The following is an 18,504-nucleotide window of genomic DNA, read 5'->3' as shown; positions in this document are numbered from 1 at the left end:
AACCTCTGCCTCCATGGGTCAAGCGATTCTCCTGCCTTAGCTTCCCGAGTAGCTGGGACTACAGGTGACCACCACCACGCCCAGATAATTTTTTTTTTTTTTTAAGTGGAGACAGGTTTCACCACGTTGGCCAGGCTGGTCTCGAACTCCTGACTTCCAGTGATCCACCCGCCTTGGCCTCCCAGAGTGCTGGGATTACAGGTGTGAGCCACTATGCTCGGCCACTTTCTACTATATTATATGGGGAAAAAATAAAGAAGTTTCTCGGCGGAGGAGGACTATTGTAGCAACAAGCTTTTCATGAATTGCAGTGTCTCCCAATGTGCCATTTATTTGGCTGAAAAAACTAGGTCCAGGTTGAATGCAGATTTCCTCCTGTCTCTTATTCCTTCTCTGCTCTCAAGCCTGGCACGGCTTCCAATGACTCAATCACATGAATGTGAGATTAATGCATTATAGTTCCCTCAAATACTATTTTACTTCCAAGAAATAAAAGAATTGTGGAAATGGGTAAAAAGTTGAAAGCATGGGTAAAAGGAATGTGGATTTTCCCATATCTCCTCAAGTTCTACCAATCTTCTATTTCTGAAGCATTGTCTACATTTGGCCCAATTCTTTCGCGTCTCTCTTCCTTTCAAAGGTTGGCTGTGAAGGGTGTCCAGCACATCAAAGAATAGCCTCCAAGAAAGGGGTGAGCTTTGATTCCAGTCAGTCCTCTGTTCTGTGATGGAAACTCTGAGTCTGATAGAGTGAAGAGGGCAGATGGGATGTGGCTACGGTTTAATCTCCTCTACATATAACCCAATTAAAGATTCAGGTACAGATCTTCCCTATGAGTTAGCTTATCATGAATTACTTTACTTGGCTGTCAAATATCTAGCTATGGATTTGTGGAAGAACAGGATTTCTGCATAGGAGGAAGACAGCACCTGAGGGAAACAACTGTCTTTAAGAAAGACGAAGGGCTTCAGGAGGAAGAGGGGGCATACCTGGAGAGTTTAGTGGGAAGTTGGTGGGAGGAGGCATGAAGCTAGGATGGGACAGCGGAAGAGAAAATAGATTAATTTTGTTTATCATATTTGGCAACTTGTCTTGATCTTGATGGTTGTGGTCAGAGGTGCCCCTGAAAGCCATTGATGTGTACACCTATGCTTGTTATAGCATAGTTTCTTTAGGCGCTGAAAGGTACAAGTTCAAAGGTACTAGAAGATTGTCTTCACAATTTCACTTGTATGATTTAAACAGTGAACGTGAATTGTGCAGTTTGATTTTGGAGATAGTATAAATGTCTTGGAACTAATTATTTATATCTGATTGATGGTTGATATTGGATGCTTTCTATCTAAGCAGTTATTATGAACTAGATATACATTAATCCTTTCACCAGACCACTACCCTGTGAGGTCAATATTCGCTCTATTTGCGGATGAAAAAAATGAAGCTTAGAAACAGGATCAGTGGGCTGGGCGAGGTGGCTCATGCCTGTAATCCCAGCACTTTGGGAGGCCGTGGGCGGATCACCTGAGACTGGGAGTTCGAGACCAGCCTGACCAACATGGAGAAACCCCGTCTCTAGTAAAAATACAAAATTAGCCGGCCGTCGTGGCACATGCCTGTAATCCTAGCTACTCGGGAGGCTGAGGCAGGAAAATCACTTGAACCCAGGAGGTGGAGGTTGCTGAGATTGTGCCATTGCACTCCAGCCTGGGCAAAACAAGAGAAAACTTGTTTTGTAACTTCCCCAAGGCTACACAGCTAGTAAATGGTAGATTTATAGTAAATAGGCTGGGTGTGGCGGCTCACACGGGTAATCCCGGCACTTTGGGAGGCCAAGGCGGGTGGATCACTTGAGGTCAGGAGTTCAAGGCCAGCCTGGCCAACATGGCGAAACCCCATCTCTACTAAAAATACACAAATCAGCTGGGCGTGGTGGTGCACGCCTGTAGTCCCAGCTACTTAGGAAGCTGAGGCAGGAGAATAGCTTGCACCTGGGAGGCAGAGGTTGCAGTGAGCCAAGATCGCGCCACTGCACTCCAGCCTGGGCGACAGGGCAAGACTCTGTCTCTCAAAAAAAAGAAAGAAAGAAAGAAAAAAAAGATTTATAGTTAAAGTCTAAGATTTTTCACAACAGATTTTTCCTCCCTAATCATTTGGCTATTTGTCTTTAACTCTTACAGAAAAGTTGGGTTATAGTCCTGGCTTTGATTACCCATCTCAGTGTCATTGATTGTGCCACCTAAATTTCTCTGGACATCTTGAAAGAGAGGGTTGGACTATGTGATCACCAGGACCTTTCTAATCGTCAACTCCTAGAATATACATTTTGCGGATTCAGACTTTGAGTCTAGCTCACTTACTCAGTTTCCTAAATATTTGGAGCAAATACAGTATACTTTTATTACTAAGGATATATCACTTACCCCTAATGTTAGCTGACTGCATGGGTTATAATTGTAATCATTCATCGCATTTTTCGTCTATTAGCAAATATACATGCTCTCCATAGATAATCACGTCTGCTCCTCACAACAGCTTTATAAGGTGGATTTTAAAGCTCCCATTTTATGAAGGAGGAAGCTAAGGCTCAGACGGTTTTGATTCATCCAAGGTCAAATAGGTTGGGTGGCGGAACCAGAATTCCAGCCCCGTGTGTCTGCAACAAAGCCTTTATATGTTTAAAGAAACATTAATGAAGCCGTATATATTTTCTAATTCTAAGGATCATGGACATTGTTTTTCAACCACAGATTTTTTTTTTCCTCCTTCTTATATCATTAGCTCTTGTCTTTGATTTTACTATCTGCTTACTTCCTGCCCACTTTAACGAACCGACAGGGAGAAGGAGAATGGGAAGAGGTTACTGTTTTTATGTTAAGTGCCTTTTCAGAGTCTAATTTACAGCCAAGAACAGCAAAAGTACCCCTTGGCTTTGTGCCTCTGCGGCGCCCCGGAGATCTCCTTCCCCGTCCCTCTTCCTTTCCGAGAATCCGCGTTCCGTTGTTGAACTACGTTTCCCAGCGTGCCGCGCGGCCGAGAGCGTGGACTCGACCAGTCCTTCCTCTTTGCCTATCAGCTCGTCGCAGCATGATGATGCAAATGCGTCGGGCGCCTGTGAGTGACGACATTCTGGCTCGCGACCGCGGCAGCCGCCTTAGCAGGGGTAATAGGCGCAACGGCGGCGGAGGCTGCAGGGACGACGACGACGGCGGGGCGGGCGCTGTGCGCACAGGGGAGGGGTAGGCGGGCGGCGCCAGCGGCTTCAACTGCGGCAGCTACGGCTAGGGCGACGGAAGAACCTCCACCAGTCGGCGGTCGAGTTAGGCCTCAACACCGCCCGGAGCTGTTCGTGCTGTCCTCTGCGGGAGATCTCCATAGAGACCGTGACATACACAGAGGCGGGGGTCCGCAGAGGCGGCCGGACCGGAGCCTGTTCGGCCTCTGCGGCCGCCACCCCCTTCCCCGCTGCCAGCACTCACCGTCTCTCCGCTCCTGCTCGTAACCTCGCGGTTCCTGGGGTGCTTGTGTCCACTGTGTGGACAGCGCGGGCGGACTTTTGGGCCGGGGCCGGGGCCGGGCGGCGGGGGGGGCGCTCTAAGGCCTCCGCCTCTGCCTCTCCCGCCCCCTTACCCGCCCCGGAGAGGGAAGCGGCGGAGGCTCCGCCATGGCCTCGGGAGCCGGAGGAGTCGGAGGGGGCGGTGGCGGCAAGATCCGGACGCGGCGTTGCCACCAGGGGCCAATTAAGCCTTACCAACAGGGGCGACAACAGCATCAGGTATGGGACCCCGACGCCGCGGTGGCCTGGCGGGTGGGGAAACTCGGCTGGAGGGGACGGGCGGTTCGAGGCCCCGGCGCCCCACGTGGAGCAGACAGGAGGGCCTGAGGAAAGGCCCGAGTGAGGCTCCGGGGGAGCGCAGGCCGTTGGGGGTGGCGACGGGAAGTGGGCTGAGACAGGCCCAGCCTTGCGGCGCACACGTGTGGTTTGGGCCGCCTTTCCCCCAACCCTCTGGGTCAGGGGCTTTCCCAGGCAGGCAATGGGCGGGAAAAGAAATTGTAGGCCCCTGATGCGCGCGTTTCTTTATTTTTTGGCGGGGATTTGGAGTTTGAGGGTATTACTCACGTTCTCTCGAGGGAGAAAGGAAAAGATGTGGTTGATGGACCTTGTACTTGCTGTTTTCTGGTGTCCCTCCTTTAGTGTGTGTGGGGAGGGGGGCTGCCCCTTGGAATCTTAACTCTGGGGCAGACGGGGAGTTGTGGGGGGCGCTGTTACATGGAAAGTGGAATAACTTAGTCTCAGCCTATGAGTTAATTCTCGGTTTCCCCTGCCCGTGGCCCTCCTCGTCTTGAGAGCATTGGCTTAGATTTTCTTAACCGGGTTATAGTTAACCGTGGCACTGGGGCATTTTGAAAGTCCCTCTCCACCCTTACGTCTTTTCTCTGCTGCGCGACTCCCCCCCCCCCACCCCCACCCCCGCCTTTATTTTGGAGGCTGGAATTGGCCATTCTCCACAGTTGACCGGGACTCCAGCTCTGATCTCATACACAAAATATTTTAATATTATGAGGCGTATTCTAGAAGTTTAGTTACTTTTGACACTCCAGGAATGTTGGTGGTCTTATAGTTTAGCCACCGTATGAACGTGTGGATGTTTAAAATTATAAAAAAAGATTATCCTAATTGTAAATGAGATAGTTGATTCTGAGAAAATTCCATTTTTAAAATATTGATTGTTAGAAGTATTGAATAGGAAAACGTTAACTTATTTTAATAAAGCCACTTAAAAAACTTATCAGTGACACTGAGGTGGGAAGTGTGTGTCTTAAATTTGTTGAAAAACAAAAGTGTAGCAAAAGGATCTGATAACTTGTTGCCTACTGTTAAAGGTAGACTTCCTAGATTACTTTATTCTGGATGCTAATAAAGATTACACACTTTCACATGGTTTATGTTGGTAAATTGTGTCGTTATCAACAGATTTTTAAAAGTAAAGATTTGGGTCGGGCGCGTTGGCTCACGCCTGTAATCCCAGCACTTTGGGAGGCCGAGGCCGGCGGATCACGAGGTCAGGAGATCCAGACCATCCTGGCTAACACGGTGAAACCCCGTCGCTACTAACAAATACAAAAAATTAGCCGGGCGTGGTGGCAGGCGCCTGTAGTCCCAGCTACTTGGGAGGCTAAGGCAGGAGAATGGCGTGAACCCGGGAGGCGGAGCTTGCCATGAGCAGAGATCTTGCCCCTGCACTCCAGCCTGGGCGACAGAGCGAGACTCTTGTCTCGGAAAAAAAAAAAAAAGTAAAGATTTGAGGAAATTTTTTTTTTTTTAGTTTTCTTAAATGTTTTTTAATTTGAGGGAAATGTTTGAGTAGTAAAAATTGTGGTTCAGGTATTTTAAGTCGTTCTCTACTGATGGTTAGGTTTGGCACTGTTATTACTCCCACCAGTTTTCCCCCAGATACGTACATAAAGTGCTTAGTTTTCAAATTTGTGAAGAACAGGGGTATTTGCAAGCAGATTTAAGATTAGAATTCAGGTCACAAGCCTGGCCATTTAACCTAATCCGTCTGTAGAATGGAAGTTAGACATGCATGCTTTCTTTTCTCCTATGAATGCCTCTGAGTGCTTAGATTTTCTTGTATGACATGTAGAAAAATGACTTGTTTTAAATATAGGTCATTGGATGGTCTGGATAGAGGTTAGAAGGGAATTCATATTTTCCAGATGTCTGAAGTTATCACAGCTTTTTTTTTTTTTTTTTTTTTTGAGACGGAGTCTCGCTCTGTCACCCAGGCTGGAGTGCAGTGGCGCGATCTTGGCTCACTGCAAGCTCCGCCTCCCGGGTTAATGCCATTCTCCTGCCTCGGCATCCAGAGTAGCTGGGACTACAGGCGCCCGCCACCACGCCTGGCTAATTTTTTGTATTTTTAGTAGAGACGGGGTTTCACCATGTTAGCCAGGACGGTCTCGATCTCCTGACCTGATCTGCCCGCTTCGGCCTCCAAAGTGCTGGGATTACAGGCGTGAGCCACCGCGCCCGGCCCCTGATCACAGCTTAAATGTACTTAGATAAAATAAAAATCTAATTTTGAGGAGATGATGTCTTAACAGCATAACATCTATGATCCAAGGTGTCTTAGAGTTGATACGACTTCAGGCTGTGTAGTTTTGTTTTAAATCTTGATAATTTATTACTGCCCCTTATCTAAAATACTTTTGCTTTTTGCCCTGGCTATTTAATTAAAAAAGAAAACATATTTTAGCTTTTGAATTGGGAATTAAAGGTATTTAGGGGTTTCTTGATCAGCACTGTAGGTGCTATTTAATATTGGCAGAAACTACCACTACCCAAGAAAAGTATTCAGGTATATTCAAAAGAATACTCCCCTTTTTAAATTTTTTTTTAATCTTAAAAATAAGGACTTTCTTTAGTCCTTATTGAGGCTTTGGTGGACATAGGGTCTACCCACTCGCTGTTTACTATCCTAGGCTGTCAACTGGATGTTTTGCAGAAGCTGCTGAGTCATCATGAAGCAAGCTTCATGACATGGCATGTTTTATACTAATGTTATTTGATTAGTGTCCAAGGGTTTCTGGGCAAAAATTAAGCTTTTGGTAGTATAGCAGAAAGTTGGAGTAAGAAACAATGAGAGGTCTGGCGTTGTTAGTTAATGGATGTTTGCCAGTGCCTGTCAGGGCAACTTGCTAGTATAGTCACCCAGTACCTATGACTTCTGCATGTGTTCATTTGACTTGTAATTTCCTGTTTTGACTTCTGGGTTTAGCTCTCCTGGGAAATGCTGTAAGTTTACTACTTTCCTTCTTTAACTTCTGATTTTTTTTTTTTGAGATGGAGTCTTGTTCTGTGGCCCAGGCTGGAGTGCAATGGCGCGATCTTGGCTCACTGCAGCCTCTGCCTCCTGGGTTCATGCCATTCTCTTGCCTCAGCCGCCCGAGTAGTTGGGATTACAGGCATGCGCCACCACGCCCGGCTAATTTTTGTATTTTTAGAGACGGGATTTCACCATGTTGGTCAGGCTGGTCTCAAACTGACCTCAGGTGATCCACCCACCACAGCCTCCCAAAAGTGCTGGTATTACAGGCGTGAGCCACCGCGCCCGGCCCAACTTCTGTTCTTTAAAATGTCATCTTGCATGAAGTTGTGTGGACAAATTCATTGTCTTGCTCAAATAACTGAAGGGTAATAAGGGTAATAACTCTTAAGAATTGTAGAAGCAAATATGAAGAACAGCCCTGAATAATGCAAGCTGATCATTCTTACTTGCCTTCTCCCCTACCCCTTTACCTTTTTCCCAGATGCATTTAGGAAATGGTGTCATTTTTCTTTTCTCCTTTGTTTTTTTGAGACGGAGTTTTGCATCTGTTGCCCAGGCTGGAGTGCAATGGCGCAATCTCGGCTCAGTGCAACCTCTGCCTCCTGGGTTCAAGCTATTCTCCTGCCTCAGCCTCCCGAGTAGCTAGCATTACCGGCATGCGCCACCACAAATGGCTAATATTTTTTTTTTTTTTGAGACGGAGCCTCGCTCTGTCACCCAGGCTGGAGTGCAGTGGCATGATCTCTGCTGACTGCAAGCTCTGCCTCCCGGGTTCACGCCATTCTTCTGCTTCAGCCTCCCGAGTAGCTGGGACTACAGGTGCCTGCCACCACGTCCAGCTAATTTTTTGTATTTTTAGTAGAGACGGAGTTTCACTGTGTTAGCCAGGATGGTCTCGATCTCCTGACCTTGTGATCTGCCTGCCTCGGCCTCCCAAAGTGCTGATATTACAGGCATGAGCTACCTCGCCTGGCCAGAAATGGTGTCATTTTTCTAGTTGGGAGTGAATAGGTCACTGAAGAGAATGTGGTTAGTTCCTGTCTTCCTTTTCCATTTCCTTTTTGTTCAGATTGTCAGGCACAGAAAGTCAGCTCTTTGGAGAGGTCAAGCTGCTTGCTTTTCTTAGTAGCCACTACAAAAAACTTGAGTCCATGGGCAAACCAGAACCTTGCCTCTGGCAGAACCTACTGCCGCCTCCTGGTGAGAGGTGGCACTACTAAAAATACAAAATTAGCTGGGCGTGGTGGCGCATGCCTGTAATTCCAGCTGCTTGGGAGGCTGAAGCAGGAGAGTTGCTTGAACCCGGGAGGCGGAGGTTGCAGTGAGCCAAGCCAAGATGGTGCCGTTGCACTCTTGGGCACTTATTTTTGCCCTTTTTGTCCCGGGATGGGGGTGGGGTGGGGTGGTGTGGGGAGTGTGCTTCAGACATTTATCTTCTGGTTTAGAGCTAAGGGACTCCGCCTTTAATCCTCCTAGATATAGTTTGTCTTACAAGTCAGTTCCTGCATTTAGCTTTTTTTTTTCCCCCGAGACAGAGTCTTGCTCTGTTGCCCAGGCTGGAGTGCAGTGGCACAATCTTGGCTCACCGCAACCTCTGCCTCCCAAGTTCAAGCAGTTCTCCTGCCTCAGCTCTTGAGTAGCTGTGATTACAGGCTCAGACCACCACGCCTAGCTAATTTTTTTTTTTTTTTTGAAATGGAGTCTTGCTCTGTCACTCAGGCTGGAGTGCAATGGTGCGACCTCGGCTCACTGCAACCTCCGCCTCCCGGGTTCAAGCAATTCTCTGCCTCAGCCTCCCGAGTAGCTGGGATTATAGGCACCTACCACCACGCCTGGCTAATTTTTGTATTTTTAGTAGAGACAGGGTTTCACCATCTTGGCCAAGCTGTTCTTGAACTCCTGACCTCCTGATCCACCTGCCTTGGCCTCCCAAAGTGCTGGGATTACAGGCGTGAGCTACCGCACCCGGCCTAATTTTTGTATTTTTAATAGAGACTGGGTTTCACCAAGTTGGCCAGGCTGGTCTCGAACTCCTCACCACGTGGTCTGGCCTCCTCGGCCTCTCAAAGTGCTGGGATTATAAGCATGAGCCACTGCACCTGGTGCATTTAGCTTTTTTTTTTTTTTAGACAGAGTTTCGCTCTTGTTGCCCAGGCTGGAGTGCAACGGCACCATCTTGGCTCATTGCCACCTCCGCCTCCCGGGTTCAAGCAGCTCTCCTGCTTCAGCCTCCCAAGTAGCTGGGATTACAGGCATGCAACACCACACCCAGCTAATTTTGTATTTTTAGTAGAGATGAGGTTTCTCCATGTTGGTCAGGCTGGTCTCGAACTCCCGACCTCAAGTGATCCATCCACCTGCCTTGGCCTCCCGAAGTGCTGGGATTACAGGCATGAGCCACTGCTTAGCTATTTTTAAAAAGGGGAAGGAAACCTCTTTATCAGTAGCTTAGATCAGGGGTCAGTAAACTTTTTCTGAAAGGGACACAGATAGTAAATTTTTAGGCTTTGCTGTGGTAAATTGTCGTTTGTTTTGTTTTTAACAATCCTTTAGCAAATGTAAAAACCATTCTTAGCTTGTATGAAAAAAGGCCAAGGTCTGAATTTGGCCCAGCCCACAGATCATGGTTTGCTATACCATGGTTTATACGATAGTATTGTTTTTATTTGTTTTGGAAGCTTCTTTGTGATACTTTGTCCCAAATAAGTATGTCCTGCCTGGTATCTGATAGCTGGATTGTTCTCAGAGTTGAAAAGGAGGGATATTTAGAGGTTGAATATTTAAATCATTCCAGAAGTCACCAAGTTTTTGACTTTTATTTTATCCTTATTTGCTTTATCCTAGATGCTTAATATAATCAGTGGGAGTAGAAATGGAAACATTAATAGGATTGGATAGTTGATAGGATAGTTGTTAGGAAGAAATTGTAGTGTAATGGAGTCAGCCTGAGTCTGGATCCCTGTTCTACCTGGACTTGGACAAGTTGATTTACTCATCTGTGAAGTGAAAATTGTGGAGGTTAAATGGGACAAGTGAAGCTTTTAGAACAGGACCTGGCATATGTATATAAGTAAGGAGTTATTAAAAATTGAGTCCTTATTATATATATGCAATTGAAATTTGAAATTAAATAGAACTGTTTGATTTAGGGTCTTTTTTTGGTGGGAGACTAGAGTTTTATTATTACTCAAATTAGTCTCCTGATTTAGGGTCTTCATATTGTCTCTGAATTTTCCTGCTTCTTATCAGAAGTTTTTTTCCTTTAGGTGACTAAATTCAATACTTGCATGTATTAAATTGTTTAATGCAAAGTAGGTCTTTTGTTTGTGATGAGAGGTTTTGTGTGGTATTATATTAATTAATTTTTCTAGTAAGTGACAAAAAAGCCCACTTGCTGTATCCATTTTCTGGGAAGTCCCTGACAAGGCAGATATCTTAGTTTGAAGTAAAATAAAAATTGTAGTCTGATGTCACTAATTAAAACTGTTTACTTTTCTTTTTTTTTGAGACAATCTAGCTCTGTCACCCAGGCTGGAGTGCTGTGGTGTGATCTTGGCTCACTGCAGTCTCTGCCTCCCAGGCTCAAGGGATTCTCCTGCTTCAGCCTCCTGAGTAGCTGGGGTTACAGGCATGTGCCACCACGCCTGGCTATTTTTGTATTTTTAGTAAACGTGGGGTTTCACCATGTTGGTCTGGTGGTCTCAAACTTCTGACCTCAAGTGATCTGCCCTCATCGGCTTCCCAAAGTGCTGGGATTACAGGCGTGAGCCACCTCGCCCGGCCAAAACCATTTTCATTAGGCACAGAGTATTATTGCAAAGATTGTAATTATCTTGTATTTTCTTTTTTTTCTTTTCTTTTTTTTTTTTGAGACGAGTCTTGCCCTGTCACCCAGGCTGAAGTGCAGTGGTGCGCTTTCGGCTCAGTGCAACCTCCGCTTCCCAGGTTCGAGCGATTCTCCTGCCTCAGCCTTTGGAGTAGCACACACCATTATTCCTGGCTAATTTTTTATATCTTTAGTAGGGACAGGGTTTCACCATGTTGGCCAGGCTGGTCTCGAAGTCCTGACCTCGTGATCCACCTGCCTCAGCCTCCCAAAGTGTTGGGATTACAGGCATGAGCCACCACGCCCGGCTATCTTGTATTTTCAAAAAAAAAAAATTATTTGTAGCTATTTAGCTTATCTTCATGGTTGTAATATATTTTTAAAAGATTCTTCTGTGTTGGGAAGCCTGGTTTCAAGTCTTGCTGACACATACAATTTACTGTCAGAAACAGAATGATAGGATGCCTTTTCTAACTATAGATATTTCAGTTTGCTTGATTTTGCTTATCTTTTTCATAGTGTGATTTAAGAAACTCTTACTCCCAATTTTCAAACATGTTACATGAGAAAAAGTGTGATAGTATCCTGTAGGTAACTTTTAGTGAGTTTAACTACTGTGAGCTTTTATTGAGTTTTCTTTTTTTTTTTTTTTAAGACAGAGTCTCACTCTGTTGCCCAGGCTGGAGTGCAATGGCGCGCTCTTGGCTCACTGCAACCTCCGACCCCCGGGATTCAAGTGATTCTCCTGCTTCAGGCTCCCAGCTCTTTTTTTTTTTTTTTTTTTGAGACGGAGTCTCGCTCTGTCGCCCAAGCTGGAGTGTAGTGGCGCAATCTCAGCTCACTGCAAGCTCTGCCTCCAGGGTTCACGCCATTCTCCTGCCTCAGCCTCCCAAGTAGCTGGGACTACAGGCGCCCGCCACCACGCCCCGCTAATTTTTTGTATTCTTAGTAGAGATGGGGTTTCACCATGTTAGCCAGGATGGTCTCAATCTCCTGACCTTGTGATCCGCCCATCTTGGCCTCCCAAAGTGCTGGGGTTACAGGCGTGAGCCACCACGCCCGGCTGCTCCCAGCTAATTTTTGTATTTTTTCGGTAGAGACAGGGTTTCGCCATGTTCCCCAGGCTGGTCTCCAACTCCTGGACTGAAGCAGAACCCCCACCTCGGCCTCCAAAGCACTGAGATTACAGGCGTGAGCCACCGTGCTTGGACCTGAATCTAGTTTCAATAATCTGAATTTAACATCCAAATCTAAGACATTATTGGTTGTATTTTATAAGCCTATGCCATTCAGCAGTGAAGTTTACCCTATTCAATCAGTCCAAGTCCTCTAGCCATTTAAAGTATTTTTCTAGCTGAAGAATTAAAAACCTACTCCCTGGGAGAATAAGATTCCAGAACCTTAAAACTGATGATGGACTGCATTTGATATTTACAGTTAAAGATCCCGTGAAATTATTTGAGAAAGGAGATTTTATAATCTGAACACTGCTAAGGATAATGTGAAGAAAAGGGAGTTGAACAGAACTGAAGTCAAGAAAACTAGTAGGAAGAAAAGAGCTTTGTATAGAAGAAGGAAGGATATATAGGAATGACAAGGAGTTGGCCATACTGAAAAGATACCTCTGGTTATTCATGTGAAAAGGTTTATAAGAAAAGAATGTCGTTAATTACAAATGAGTTCTGAGTTAGTGTTATAGAATAGCCTTCCCCCACCCCAGCTGCCTTTCATTAGTCCTTTTTTTTTTTTTGAGATGGAGTCTCGCTCAGTCGCCCAGGCTGGAGTGCAGTGATGTGATCTCGGCTCACTGCAACCTCTGCCTCCTGGGTTCAAGCAATTCTCCCTCCCTCAGCCTCTCAAGTAGCTAGGATTACAGGTGCCTGCCACCACGCCTGGCTAATATTTGCATTTTTTAGTGGAGACAGGGTTTCGCCATGTTGGCCAGGCTTGTCTTGAACTCCTGACCTCAGGTGACCTGTCCACCTCAGCCTCCCAAAGTGCTGGGATTACAGGCATGAGCCACTGCGCCCAGCTCGTTAATCCTTCAACTCAGGTTAAATACAATTTGAAAAGCTAATGTATTCACAGTACCTTATACATTGAATGTTCCTCATATGTATGTAGTATTGAATTCTAATCCCTAGATTGAATTTTTAATTAGTCTAAATCTCAGTGGCATTTTTGACATGTTTTGTCAAATGAAGAACCCTTCTTTCTTGGAGAGGGAATACCGAGTGGATTTAGCCAGTTCACATTCTAAAATTCACTCCTTTAATCCTTGAACTTAAATTTATTATTTATGATTATGAAGTGTAGACTGTGCTTTAGGGACACAGAGTATTTTTTAAGATTTATTTATTTATTTTTTTGAGATGGAGTCTTGCTCTGTAGCCCAGGCTGGAGTGCAGTGGTGTGATCTGGGCTCACTGCAACCTCCGTCTCCCAGGTGCAAGTGATTCTCCTGCCTCAGCCTCCTGGGTAGCTGGGATTACAGGCGCACACCACCCGCCCAGCTAATTTTTGTAGTTTTAGTAGAAATGGTATTTCACCATGTTGGTCAGGCTGGTCTCAAACTCCTGACCTCAAGTGATCTGCCCGCCTCGGCCTCCCGATATGCTGGGATTACAGACGTAAGCTACTGCACCTGGCTGTTTTTTAAGATTTTATTTATTTTTATTTTATTTTATTTTTATTTTTTTGAGATGGAGTCTCGCTCTGTGGCCCAGGCTGGAGTGCAGTGGCGCGATCTTGACTCACTGCAAGCTCCGCCTCCCGGGTTCACGCCATTCTCCTGCCTCAGCCTCCCAAGTAGCTGGGACTACAGGCACCCACCACCACACCCAGCTAATTTTTTATATTTTTAGTAGAGACGGGGTTTCACCGTGTTAGCCAGGATGGTCTCGATCTCCTGACCTCGTGATCCACCCGCCTCAGCCTCTCAAAGTGCTGGGATTACAGGCATGAGCCACCATGCCTGGCCTTGTTTTTGAATCTTAAAGCACTCTTCAGGTCCATACAGAAAGCTTATTTCCCTCACGCCTGCTTATTTCCTGTAAAGACCTGAAGAACTGTTCTCTCAAGAACTCCTGAAAACATAGGTGGGTTACATTGGGCCTTCTTTGGTAGTAAGGTCAAAGGAACCTTTTCTTCCGTAAGAAAACCGTTTTTCCTCTTGTCAGACTCCTTTTACTCTTATTTGTTAGTGGCTGAAGTCTTTAGTACTTCAAAACTCTTTTAAAAAACTGCCAGTCAAGGAGGTACCTCTCCAGATCTGTTTGGTAGGCAGGGTACCTTAACTCTTTTTTTGGGTTGGTTGGTTTGTTTGTTTTGAGACAGTTTCACTCTTGTCGCCCAGGCTGGAGTGCAATGGCACGATCAGCTGGAACATCAACTTCATTTTATTTTCAAAAAATTGTTTCAGTATTTTCTTTTTCTTTTTTTTTTTTTTTTTGAGACGGAGTCTCGCTCTGTCACTCAGGCTGGAGTGCAGTGGCGCGATCTCAGCTCACTGCAAGCTCCGCCTCCCGGGTTCACGCCATTCTCCTGCCTCAGCCTCCTGAGAAGCTGGGACTACAGGCGCCCGCCACTATGCCCAGCTAATTTTTTGTATTTTTAGTAGAGACAGGGTTTCACCGTGTTAGCCAGGATGGTCTCGATCTGCCGACTTCATGATCCGCCCGCCTTGGCCTCCTAAAGTGCTGGGATTACAGGCGTGAGCCACTGTGCCCAGCCCCCCCTTAACTCTTGAGTCTCCTTTCCAATACTGTGCATAAGATTTCTTTTCCGTAGTAGTTTTTTAAAAATTTCTAATGTCTTGTAGTTGGCTGTGCATCGTAAACACATATTCCGTGTAAGTCTTTAACAGTGGAAATCAACTCGAAGGTAGGCTTTTATGTTAACTTGTCATTGATTTTTCAGAGTTGATATTAAAAAGATGTTTATAAATATGTGTTTGGTAGACAATAAGATACTAATTAAAATGGTGGTCTTTTAGGTAAAAATCTATTGTAGTTAAGCTTATAATCATGGTTATGTATACCAAGGCCTTAATTAGAGTAACAGGTCACTGAGTTTTTGATGGTTTCAGTATAGTGGTTCTCAAACATTAATTTGCACAAGAATCAAATTCAAGAGCTTATTAAAATAAATTTGCCTTTCTAACGCGCTCATAGACCACACCAATGCTGCTGATCTGAGAACTACACTTTGCGAACCACTGTTTTAGTCCTTTTATAAGTGACTAGATGTATAAACTACAGAACTGAAGATTACACAGATTGTCACACATGGGTATGCACACAATTTAAAGGGAATTTTGTGAGATTTAAAGCTATTTTAAGTTTTATTAGATTTTGCATTTATTGATAAGGTTACCAGAAGCTTTGAATTGCATGTTCCGAGGACACGCCTGTATTTGAGTCTTAGCACATTTTTGTTCGTTCAGTCCATAGTACTTCCGTCTCTCTCTCTTTTTTTTTTTTTTCCTGAGACAGAGTCTCGCTTTGTTGCTCAGGCTGGAGTGCAGTGGCATGAACTCGGCTCACTGCAACCTCTGCCTCCCAGGTTCAAGCGATTCTCCTACCTCAGCCTTCCAAGTAGCTGGGTCTACAGGTGCCCACCACCATGCCCAGCTAATTTTTTTTTTTTTTTGTATTTTTAGTAGGGACGGGGTTTCACTGTGTTGGCCAGGCTGGTCTTGAACTTCTGACCTCGTGATTCTCCCGCTTCAGCCTCCCAAAGTGCTGAGATTACAGGAGTAAGCCACCGTGGCCCCAGCCCCATCCTTTATTTCTTTTTCTTTTCTTTTTTCTTTTCTTTTCTTTTTTTGTGAGATGGAGTCTTGCTCTGTCACCCAGGCTGGAGTGCAATGGCACGATCTTGGCTCACTGCAACCTCCACCTCCCAGGTTCAAGCGATTCTTCCCCCTCAGCCTCCTGAGTAGCTAGGGTTATAGGCATCACCATCATGCCCAGATGAATTTTGTATTTCTGTAGAGACAGGGTTTCACCATGTTGGCCAGGCTGGTCTTGAACTCTTGACCTCAGGTGATCCTCCCGCGTCCGCCTCCGGAAGTGCTGGGATTACAGGCGTGAGCCACCACGCCCAGCTCCTATCCTTTATTTCTTTATCCCAACCTTCATCTCTGTAAAACAGTACATAAATGGACCAGAAAAGGGTCTTTATCCTGGTGAATATTTTAGAATCTATACTAACTCATGGAGGTAAAGACAAACATTGCTATTCTTCATTCAGCCAATACTTACTGATCACATACCACATGTCAAGCAGTGAACAAGTTCCTGCCTTCTTGGAGCTTATATTCTAAGTTAGGAAGACAAGGAAACAAGTAAACATAATATGTAACACATAAACATAATATGGTGATTCAGTGCTATCAATAAAGTTGGTGGAATGGGATACCCAATTTTGAAAAAAATACAGAAAAAAATTTTTAATAAAAAATAAAGCTGGGAAGCAAAATGAGATGGGTGTCCTATTATATAAGCAAAGACCTGAAAAAGTAAAGAGGCCATGCAAATTTCTACTAGAGAAGTATTAGGCCAGGCGCGGTGGTGGCGCACTTTGGGAGTGCTGGGATTACAGGCTGGAGTGCAGTGGCGCTATCTCAGCTCACTGCAACCTCTGCCTCCCGGGTTCAAGCGTTTTTTCTGCCTCAGCCTTCCTTGTAGCTGGGATTACAGGAGTGTGCCACCACACCCAGCTAATTTTTGTATTTTTAGTAGAGCTGGGGTTTCACCATGTTGGCCAGGCTGGTCTCAGCTCCTGACTTCAAGTGATCTGCCCGCCTCGGCCTCCCAAAGTGCTGGGATTACAGGCGTGAGCCACTGTGCCCGGCCTCAAAGGAAGTACCTTTAAGAAGGGTCTACTTAGAGATATGCTGGTGGTTAATGGAATAAATACGGGATAGCAAGATACCCAGAGACTAATAGCAGAATGTTACTACCTTCTCTAGGACTAGAAGAATAAAGGGAAGAAATGCTGTAACCGGAGTGGAGGGGTGCTGGAGTGGTAGTTTTGGAGATGGAGCAAGATTTAAGCAGGGAGGAGCACAGAAGGAAGACCTCTCTTTACTCCCATTCTCTAATATCTAGTGTTGTCTAATATCTCTCATGGAGTAGTCTTACCAGAAACCAGTTGGTAGTGCAGTCCATAGAAACAGCCTATCAAAAATGGGCTGAGAAAAGGGCAAGTGGATACCAGCACAGCATCAAATCTGTGATTTTATAAGTGTGTGTGTGTGTGTGTGTGTGTGTAGGAAAAAGCTAAATTTTAAGAAAAGTGAGTAGACTTAAAGAAAAACTTTAAATCCAAGTGAGTGGATTCAGAGAAAAACAGTACAGGTGAAAATCATTGCCAGAGTTTGGGAAACACTAGGAAAATAATTTTATGAACTGTATGTATTTAGCACAGTCTAAAATGGTCTGTAAGATTTGTTTACCTAATTCACTTTAGAATATTTTCATTATAATCTTAAATATTGTCTGACTGGTGCTCCACATGTATGTTTTTTCTAGACAACTGAAGATTAAGCCTTTCAAGAATGCACAATTTTATTCATCTGTTTTGGAGGGACTTCTCTAAAATGTATCTTAATTTCCTGAAATGTATCTGATTTCCAATATTAGAATCACTTCAGAGGGCTTGATAAAACAGGTGGGACCTACTTCTGGAGTTCATCCTTTAGTAGGGCTGGAGAATGACCTGGGATGATGCTAATAATACTGCTAAAAAGGGATCACACTTATACTAAGCTTAATTTAACTTTTTCTTAATGACTTAGGGTTATTTAACCTACAAAGGTATATTTGGGTATTGAAACACAAGGATGTTTCTTCTTTCATACTGGTTCCAGGTTCATTTTATTATTTTCCTTCCTTCTTCCCATCCTCCCTCCTTTCTCTTTGTCTTTGTTTTTGTTTTGAGAGACAGGGCCTCTGTCACCCAGGCAGGAGTGCAGTGGTACAATCATAGCTGACTGCAACCTTGAATTCCTAGGCTCAAGTGATTCTCCTGTCTCAGCCTCCCAAGTAGCTAAGACTACAGGCCTGTGCCACACTTGTAGCTAATATAGTCTGCATTCCTTTTTACTCCTCATGCTGTTATTCACTGTGCCACTAGTAATGTCTCTGTCTCACTGTTCCTGTATTAAGCTCTTCTGGGCTGAGACTAGATAAGTTGGTTAAATTTTAGTATAGAAAATAGGTCTGTAATCTAAGTTCATGTATTTTAGTGAATGAGCTTTATTATATCCACTTTGACCAGTTTTGTTTTCTAATTATTTTTGAAGATACCTAATGCTGCCACATAAGGGATCTATGAGTGAGGGTGGCGCCAATTTAAAGTTGTTCTATACTTGCCTTCCAGATGGATAGGGATCACAGGAATCTCTGATACTTTTAGTAGCTAAACACCTTACTTGAAGTCCACAAAAAATTTTTTAAATGTACATTAAATTCTAGAATTGCTATAGCTGGATGTGGTAGTCGGCCTGTAGTCCTAGCTACTTGGAAGGCTGAGATGAGAGCCCAGGAGTTTGAGGCTGCCGTGGGCCATGATCATGTGCCATTGCACTCTATCTGGTATGACACAGGTCTCCGGAAAAAAAAAAATTCTGGCTATAGTGCTTTAGCTAGCCTGTCACCTGTATCAAGTATGTCTTTGTTTTTAAGTCTTTTTTTGTTTTTCTGAGCTGGAGGCTCGCTGTGTTGCCCAGGCTGGAGTGCAATGGCCCGATCTTGGCTCACTGTAACGTCTGCCTCCCAGATTCAAGCGATTCTCCTGCCTCAGCCTCTCTAGTAACTGGGATTACAGGCACGCACCATCATG

At 44.8% G+C, this 18,504-nt stretch overlaps 1 protein-coding gene across 4 annotated transcripts in view; it reads left to right on the top strand.

The window, feature by feature from the left end:
- Positions 1-2,062: 2,062 nt before the first annotated feature.
- Positions 2,063-18,504, top strand: part of NUP153 (nucleoporin 153) — a 95,291-nt gene continuing 78,849 nt past the window's right edge. For all 4 annotated transcript variants that reach the window (XM_054557248.2, XM_024248494.3, XM_024248493.3 and 1 more), the window contains exon 1: positions 2,063-3,772. In XM_054557248.2, coding sequence (XP_054413223.2) covers positions 3,662-3,772 — 111 coding nt within the window. In that variant the 5' untranslated portion in view covers positions 2,063-3,661. The remainder of the gene's footprint in view (positions 3,773-18,504) is intronic.

This window comes from Pongo abelii, chromosome 5 (genome assembly GCF_028885655.2).
Source record: "Pongo abelii isolate AG06213 chromosome 5, NHGRI_mPonAbe1-v2.0_pri, whole genome shotgun sequence".
Classification (NCBI taxonomy): domain Eukaryota; kingdom Metazoa; phylum Chordata; class Mammalia; order Primates; family Hominidae; genus Pongo; species Pongo abelii.
Note: the sequence above shows the minus strand (reverse complement) of the source record. Positions and strands in the feature narration are given on the sequence as shown.